This window comes from Sinocyclocheilus anshuiensis, unplaced genomic scaffold (genome assembly GCF_001515605.1).
Source record: "Sinocyclocheilus anshuiensis isolate Anshui unplaced genomic scaffold, SAMN03320099.WGS_v1.1 scaffold521, whole genome shotgun sequence".
Taxonomy (NCBI): Eukaryota; Metazoa; Chordata; class Actinopteri; order Cypriniformes; family Cyprinidae; genus Sinocyclocheilus; species Sinocyclocheilus anshuiensis.
In genome coordinates this window covers 465,219-474,508 of record NW_015540882.1, presented here as the reverse complement: position 1 = coordinate 474,508, position 9,290 = coordinate 465,219, and the positions used below count along the sequence as shown (strand labels likewise).

Sequence of the window (9,290 nt, the reverse complement as noted above, 5' to 3'; positions counted from 1 at the left end):
ACACACACACACACACACTCTCTCTCTCACACACACACACACACACACACACACACACATATATATTATACTTAGCTTAGCTTATTTTCCAAGTAATATATTTGCATTTAAAAATCCTATTTGCAGTCTATAAAAAAAGAAAAAGTAAAAAAAAAAAAAGAACAAGTGAAAATCATGTGTCTTAACTGAGAAAGATACAATTCTACTTGTGTTATTATGCTTAGTACCCTATCTACTATTATCTGCATTATCTACTAAATATCTACAGTTTTAGGTCTTATGTAATGTGATTAAACGTTATGAACGAAGATGGCGCAGAAGAAGAAAACGCGTGTCTTAAGCAACCGGAAGTGACGTGTGAACAAGCACCGGATGACGTCGTGGGTTTGTAGTTGCTTCTCGAGCGCAGATCTAACGAGGATTTTCCATCTTTGCGGTGTTTTAATAGCTTCACTGTTTCATGTCGTTCAGTGACAGTTTAGGGAAGCTGATCCGGTGTCACTGAACGAATACATAACGAAACGTTTTGTATTAATCTGGCAGGCTCGCCGTAGTTTAAGGGTTTAAATGCACAGCAGCTGAGCAGCTATTGCGAACAGCAGCTGAAGGGAGGTGATTTGATCGAGTGTTTCCTCTGTGGTTTGCTTCTCCTTCCTCCAATACTCGTCTGGTTTTAACATCAGGACTGGTTTCAGTTGATTTACAGACTGTGTTTACGGGCACAAAAGCTCCCTGAGGTTAGTGTTTGTCAGTTGGTGAGTGGTAGCTATCGCTATTAGCTACATACGTGAGCTGTAGACAGTTAGGGATCATGGATTTCGACAGCGTGCTGTCCATCGCCACCCAAAACCAAGGCCTCAGCAACGTACCGGTATGTAAGAGAAATGCCCGTGAAAAAATAATGAACATCATCATACAACAAATAAATAATGCAACATAATTTATGTTCTGTAATATAGTAGATTTCAATGTGTACTCGAGGTAGATTCAACTGCTTGTAGTTTGATTAATTCAAATGTCAAAGGTTTCACTGCTGTAACATGTCGGTATATCGTGATTTAGGGCAGTATTAGTTCATTTTGCCCATGTATTGAGAAAAAAAAGCTTTGTATGTCATTTAAGGTTTATGTAATTTCACATGTTTGCATTGCTGTGGTTCTCAATCATGTATGTCCTTTTTTAGAAGCGGTATAGCTTGAAAACCGGTCCACCATCGAAAGATGTCAAAGTCAAAGGAGTTAATTCAGCTGCGGTGCAGGCCTTCTTGAAAAAACAGACCGTGGAGCAAAAGAAAAAAGGTGCTCTTTTTTTTTTTAAACCTGGTTTAGCTGTATATAATATCTCCTGAAATGCATAGTCCATCCAAGTCATTGTTTACTTACTGTCATGCCATTGTCAGCCTGTAAGACTACAAAAAGATTGCTCTTTTCCATATAAATAAAATGAAATGGGATGGATGCTGTCAAGATAATTACCTTAAAAGCACCATAAAAGCAGTCCATATGACTTATATTTAGGCATGCCACATCAGGATTGACCTAAACCACATAAAATGTCATATTTAGCTTTAAAGTAACCGACTGTTTGTACACATTTTTCAACCAGAAAGTCATTTTAACTCTGTGTTCCAGTTTCCAGTTATTTTGACCGGGACTGTATTTTCTAGTTATGTTATCTAGAGCCCGACCGATATATCGTTTTGCCTTTTGACTGGTACTGTACTATAATATACACAAAGAATATCGGCCGATATATCGGTATCTGCCATTTTTTTTACTCCCTAATATCGGTATCGGTCCCAAAAAACCCATATCGGTCGGGCTCTAATGTTATCGCATTGGATTAAAGCCTACTGACTTTGCTTACGCAGGGTACAACAACTTCCCAAAAAAATTGGATAATCGTTGTACTTTTTAGGATCCCCAGTCATCCAATAATATTGTGGGGGCAAAACATATAATGCAATGCAAGACAATGATGTTTGAAAGATGAACAAATAACACTTTTTCCTCCTAAAATTATTTATTGATAATCAAGTAAACCCAAGTTGGTTCAGTCCATTAAGTTTTCATCTTTTTTTTTTTATTTTCTTGAAACAACACACACAATGTCACAAAATAGCTACTATACAGGAAAAATACGACATCGAGCACCCTTAGCTGTAACACTGTACAATACATGACTTTTGAGCCAAGAACATTAAAGCTTTATTTTAGAACCCCCCACCCAAAAAAAAGGAGTAAAGGTTACTTCAAGTGCTTTAAAATCAGGAGTACATGAGCAACAGCGTGTTAATATACAATCTTTTATCCTGATGGACGGCAACAACAGCTATCCAAATAGTGTATATTCAGACAGTTTGATTAAAAGAGATGTAATCCAATATATTCAATCTGCCTGTAAGAACAGTCTTATTGGTTTCCAGATCTTGATGAAAATGGATAATTTCTCTTTTAATATAAATCTCAGTTCTTCCAAATGTAACATATTTCCCAGTTCCCTTGCCCACATCTCAAAAGTAGGGACAGAATCTGCTTTCCACATCTGTAAGATCAGTTTTTTTTGCAAGTAACATGCAGAGCGAAATGGCCTGTGTTTGATATTTACTGCAAAATGCATTTTCTGCACCTAACATTAAGTGTTCATCTTGAAATAATAACAATAGAAAGGTTTTTCTTATGCTTATAAGAATCAATAAAGATTTCACAGCATATAGACACGTGAAACACAACCTGAAGGGGGACGTTTGTACAATTATACTAAATGGCCTTTTTACTTGCTGAAAAGTTTTGAACTATCAATCAGATGACACAAGATATGTAGTAGATTCTGTAGGGGTGTGCGATATCACGATTTGTGATCGTGGATGATTAAAATGTCTTCATGATCTGCTTTTGAAGAAATATCGTAGTATCTGGATTTGTGCGTGCTATGGTGCCCATTCTGTCAGTTGCAGTTCTGGCGCCTCTGTCTCAATAATGTTGTACAAATCCACATACATTCACATCAAATGTTACTCAGCGGTAGAGTTACACTCATGGGACACTGCACTTATTCACAATCACAAAGGTACATTATTTGCATGGGTCTGATTGTGTTAATACTGTCAAAAACACACAAGGTGTTTTTGGGTGAACTATCCCTTTAATGTTAATAAAGCAACAAAACAGAGAAAAATCACTGACTGCTCTTGACTGAAGAACTTCAATACAGTTGCTTTAATAAGAGTCAAATGTATCATTTATACAGTGAAGTGTATGTGGTGTTTTATTTTTATATTTGTTCATTCAGTTTATTGAATGCTACTGCTAATTACACCTCCTGTACCTGAAAAAAGCACTATTTGTTTTATTTGTATATTATCTGTATTTGTAATGTGTATCTTTGTTCTTATTTTTTAATAACAAAGATAGGGTTGCAAAGGGGTGGACAATTTCCGGAAACTTTACAAAAATCCCAGAAATATTCCCAAAAAAAGTCCTGGAAACTTTCCAAAATTTCTGGAATGTTTCCGAAATTTACTGGAAATTTTCCACCTTTTTGCAACCCTAAACAAAGATAATATAATGACAATGATTTTTTTCTTCTTCACCCACTTTGGTTTAAATGCCTGCCATTGTTTTTATTTTATATTTTGTTAATTTGTAAGGCTTTGTTTTTAAAATAGGGAAATAGTTTGGCTGTACTGCTCAGACAACTTGCAAAATAGTAAAACCAACATGACAAAGAATCATGATAAAATCGTGATTTTTCTGAAAAAAATTGAAAAATCACTGTGATCAACTTGTGATCTGATATTTTTGCCATATTGCCTACCCCTAACAAGAAGTTTTTCAGCAAAGGATTGATCATTTAGAGGCCTTAGAAATTTACGTATTAAATATGATATAATTGACTTTATGGGGTTGGTCAGGATTGGAGCTAAACTCTGCAGGATAGTGGCCTTGCAGGAGAAGGATAAGACACCCCTGCCATAGGGATTTGGAAAGGCATGAGGGTGAGAATATAACAATGGCACTTCTCATATGATGCATATTTTGATGTTTCTCTCATTCCCTTTCTTAGAGCTACAGAGTAAGAAAGCAAAAGAGGAACTGTTGGCCAAAAGAGTGGAGCTGAAATCAGACAGGAAGGCAAGAGCAATGGCTTCACGAACCAAGGACAATTTCAGAGGTTACAACGGTATCCCTGTCATAGACCAGCCCAAAAAGAGGAGCTCGAAGGGCGATACAACGGAAGAGCAGCAAAGTTTGAACTCGTATGATGATGATGATGATGGTGATAATTACGGCTGTGAGGGAACAGATTCTGAATCTGAAGAACAAATCATGCCTGTCAAGCCTCCGTTTCAGGCTGAGTCCTCCAACAAAGTTGACAGCAAACCGAAAAAAAACAGTGCTCCAGTAAGGCCCCCACCAGCATCAATGAACTTTGCAGACCTACTGAAACTTGCGGAAAAGAAGCAGTTTGAACCTGTTGAAATGAAAGTAGTGAAGAAGACCGAAGAGAGGCTTAGAACAGCAGAGGAGATTCGGGAAATCGAAATGGAGCGCAGAGTTAAGAATCAGGATAGAGGAAAGGACGCCAAACCAGACAAGATTTCAAGACACAAATCCAGCTCAAATTCACAAAAGAAAAGTGTAGACCGAGATGGCAAAAATGAGAAATTGCACAAGCCATCAGGAGAAAAGTACCAGTCAAGTAGTACCAGCAAAAAGCCAAAGCTTCAAGCATTCAGTGAAAGAACTCCAAGTTCTGCCAAACTGCACGGAGACAGAAATTCAGGCTCCTCAGGTGCCTTAAATGGTAAAGCTGCCATGAAGAATGGTGTGTCGTTTCAATCGAAAAAAGCACCATCCAGACCCTCACAAGGCCAAAGGCCCACAACCTCAAGTGACCTTATCCCAAAGAAGGGGAATATCTCAGTACCTCAGGGGAAATCAAGTATTTCAGGAAGTCGCACTGGAGTTGCTCCTGGTGCAGCTAGACCAGGTCAAGAACCACACAAAAATTCTGGGCAAGGTAGACCTAGTAACTCCGACAGGGGTGGGCAACCTCCGAAACAAGCAAGACCAGGACATTCATCACGGCCTGGGAGCAACGGACTTGTACGACCTTCTTCTGGTGACCCCTCAAAGCAACCAAGACCAGGTGGTAGTTTGCAAGCTCAGCTGGTTCCTGGAAGCTCCAAGGCCTCCATAAATGGACCAAGCAGGATGGGAGGTGGTATTTCTGGGAGTCCGTTAAATGGCATGGGCTCTGGCCCTGGAAGACCTCAGTGCACTGTTATTTCAGAGACTATTTCATCAAAGAACTTTGCACCAAAACCTGGGATGGTTCCAAGACCTCTGGGCCCTCAAGGCCCCAAGACAGTGGTTGGACCCTTAGGCCACAGAATCCTGGTTAGACCTCCTGGTAAGGGTTGTGGTAAGAACCTCTTAATGGCTAAGTGTTTAATGATTTCTGTTTGTTAATATTATTAAGATAACTACTATTTCAACAGATCCCAGTCCCAAGATAACACAAAGAACTTCCTACTTGTCCCTCAAAACTAATTCCACTTAATGTAATGAACTTGCAACTGAAGTTGATGGGGAAATGCATTAGACCATATTAAACGTTATACACGTACACATTTCCTATCTGGTGTTGACATGAAAAGTGTGTCAAAGTCACTTGCTAACCTTGTCTGTTTAAAGTTCTATACAATTCTATTCAACTCCTGTCATGTAAAGACGGTAACCTATAGAATTATACATGCAATCAATTCCTGATGGACAAAATCGATTCCTGTCCTACGTTTTCTTTCTCATACAGAAAGCAGTTTCTGGAGAAAAGATGCCGTTTTATGACTTTCATGAAACAAGTTGAAATTAGTTTTGATGGTAATCGACCGCCCGTTAAGGATATTAATAAACCAGTTGTCATGAAAGATCCTTGTTGCTTTAATTTTTGTGTATCAATTCTTGCGTTGTTTGTTGCTCCAAGTAATTGTATTACATTTTCTTTTGGAATGAGTTTGTATTATTTACGCATGTATTCATTCTTATGTTCTATAAAAAATAATTTTTGTCTTTAATTTGTAATCAGTAGCAACATTAATGCCTTGTGTGTATTCTTACAAGTTTTTGAAGTTGTATCCCCTCTACTCCTGCTATTTTTAAAGGACCAGCGTTGCCCCCCATAACATCCAATTATAAACGGAAGTATGAGGATGAGGAAGATTTAGACTCTGAGATGGACGACTTCATCGACGATGAAGGAGAAGACCAAGATGAAATTTCAAAACATATCAGGGAAATCTTTGGCTATGACAAGTCCAAGTGAGTTCTTACCCAACTTAAGGTTACATAAAATATCCTTGGGCTTGAAAAATACTGTATGCTGGTATTTGATCACGCCAGTTATAGGCAACGTGTTTACATGTAGATGTTTGCGTATTTGCATAGAATGTTTTTTGCCTTAAATTACAAGGAGTTTGCCTACTTTCTGCTAAATTTGTGTCTTTTGTTTTAACAGATATAAAGATGAAAGTGACTATGCATTGAAGTTTATGGAGAGCAGCTGGAAGGAACAGCAGAAAGAGGAAGCGAGGAGGTAAGAATTCAGCTGCAAACTACAAGTGGGTAAATATTAGTTCTGACAAACTGCTTTGGTTCATCATCATTTTCACCAAATCATCACACTATTGCCTTCTTTTCTGTGTTTTTTGTTTTTGGTTTTTTGCCTTGCCTTGCCCCTGATTGTCTGATTAGCCTGCGATTGGCAGTGTATGAGGACCAGGAGGAGGAAAAACAAGAACTTGAGGAGATGAGGCGGAAGAATGCCAAGAAGAGAAAATGATCGTGATGATTGTGTTTCCGACAGACTGAAATAAAACGCTTCTCTCCCTTTATGCAGAGGACCGGCGGAAATTACGTTCCTTAATTACATCTTTTTTTGTTTCTGCCTCAGTTTACGCCTGGGCATCAAGGAGGATGAAGAGGACATGCGTATGGAGGAGGAGGAGGAGATGAAAACAAAACTAGCAATGAAAGCAAAGCGGAAAAAAATGTAGTTTACCATGCTTGACTTTGATCTCGTCTTATTTTGGGTGGGAGGAACCGAGTGGAATGGAAATGCTTTCCTTGTGCCGCTGATGTTACACTATTTATTTGAATGCCCAAGCCATGGGAGCAGGTTTGCACTATCAAGAGCCCATCTGAGAATCACAATAGCATTTTTTTGTATCTGTAGAAACCATGAAAGTATATCGATGTGGAAGCCTTACATCTCAAGCACCAACTTCCAGATTGGACCTGATTTAGGGAGAGTTATTTTATTACTTGTACTATTTAATTGGTGAAAAAAGACAGAAGACTGCCATTTTTCCAATGTATTTTTTTGTTAAAGGGATTTGACAGATTCTGTTGTCCTGTCATTTGTTAATTCTTTGTTTTTGCTGTAATGGTGGAGCTGGTTACAGAAACCTGGAAGTGAAATTAGTTACCTTTAGCTGGTATGAAACTCAAATATTAACTTTGCTCTGTGGAACAGATTGGTCACGTTGCACAACGTGCTTGTAATGCAAATGACATCATTCACATTTCAACATTTCTTGCATCCTCTAGATAACTAGTCAACATTTGTAACATGGCAATAGCATGGTATTCTGCGAAGAATAACATCAAATGGCCACCACAGTAGTTTTTGTAGAAGTTACTGATCCAGACAACCAGTGTAGACATTTTAAGCACTATGCTCAAAAAAGATGCTAGTAGGTGTAATTTTTAATTAGTCAAGAAAGACAGCAGTATTTGTTTTGACCATCAGATAAGTAGATAATTAATTAGTCTAATCTTTATAAATTTGTACCACTTGCTCTGGATAATTTTGTCACTGGACCAGAGTGAACAGCCGCACGAGTTTAATCATGTCTTTATTATCCGCTTCAAAGCAAGGAACATAAGATATAATACATCTAACAGTGCAAGCAAATTGCATGTAATGGTGGAGCTGGTTACAGAAACCTGGAAGTGAAATTAGTTACCTTTAGCTGGTATGAAACTCAAATATTAACTTTGCTCTGTGGAACAGATTGGTCACGTTGCACAACGTGCTTGTAATGCAAATGACATCATTCACATTTCAACATTTCTTGCATCCTCTAGATAACTAGTCAACATTTGTAACATGGCAATAGCATGGTATTCTGCGAAGAATAACATCAAATGGCCACCACAGTAGTTTTTGTAGAAGTTACTGATCCAGACAACCAGTGTAGACATTTTAAGCACTATGCTCAAAAAAGATGCTAGTAGGTGTAATTTTTAATTAGTCAAGAAAGACAAAGCGGTATTTGTTTTGACCATCAGATAAGTAGATAATTCATTAGTCTAATCTTTATAAATTTGTACCACTTGCTCTGGCTAATTTTGTCACTGGACCAGAGTGAACAGCCGCACAAGTTTAATCATGTCTTTATTATCCGCTTCAAAGCAAGGAACATAAGATATAATACAAATAACAGTGCAAGCAAATTGCATTTCCCACAGCGTTTGCCTGCTTTGTTACTTCCAGTGTTACATAATTAAGGTCACTTGGCTTCTGGGTCGCCGCTATGGTTTCTGGGACCCCTGAACAGCATATTGACTCCAGTGTTGCTAGATTGGATTGAAGATCTCAGCCCAACTACAGCGTAAAACCGTATTTTTTTTTTTACATTTTTAAACTACAATCATCCAACCTAAATGTTTTGTCACCCAGTGTATTTGTTTTTCAATTTATAATGTTGATTCATATTTATGTTGCGAGGAAGATACTTAAAAAGAACTTGGATTTCAAACTCTGAATTGAATTAATTTTAACTAAAAAAGACAAGTAAACAGTCAATAATAAAATAAGAATAGATAAATGACAAGCAAAATGGCACAAACACATACGATAAAAAGATACAAATAAAATGAACTGTGCTTTAAGTTTTTCAGGTAGGTATAACAGTAATATTCAGGTACAGAAATACCACAGAAACTGAATAATCTAGTTAACTTTAAAATAACACTGGTTAGTCTTCAATGTATAAATAAACATTAATGACAGACAGCAGCAGGTTTATTTAGGTTGCTGTCTCTTTAAGACCTCATGCACGGATCAAACTGTTACACATAAGTTTTGTTTCGCAACTGTTTATATTAACTTAATAGCCTGTATACTGACAATGTTTAGTATAAATCGACTGTTTACATGAATACTCATCCAGACGGGCACTTTGACATATTTTTGTATGTATTTGGCCGTTTATGCGCAAAGGC

The 9,290-nt window shown here is 37.7% G+C and overlaps 1 protein-coding gene across 5 annotated transcripts; it reads left to right on the top strand.

The window, feature by feature from the left end:
• The first annotated feature begins 334 nt into the window (after positions 1–334).
• LOC107688563 (protein SPT2 homolog) lies at positions 335–7,417 on the top strand. Of its 5 annotated transcripts, none has more exons than XM_016486265.1 (6): positions 335–871; positions 1,184–1,298; positions 4,066–5,415; positions 6,167–6,323; positions 6,520–6,597; positions 6,955–7,417. In XM_016486265.1, the coding sequence occupies exons 1-6, from the start codon at positions 812–814 to the stop codon at positions 7,055–7,057; spliced, it is 1,863 nt and encodes a 620-aa protein (XP_016341751.1). In that variant the 5' UTR covers positions 335–811; the 3' UTR covers positions 7,058–7,417. The 5 variants fall into 5 exon arrangements, with proteins under 5 accessions (XP_016341751.1, XP_016341750.1, XP_016341753.1 ...); XM_016486264.1 differs by having other exon boundaries at positions 4,066–5,427; XM_016486267.1 differs by having other exon boundaries at positions 6,756–7,019.
• Positions 7,418–9,290: the final 1,873 nt, after the last annotated feature.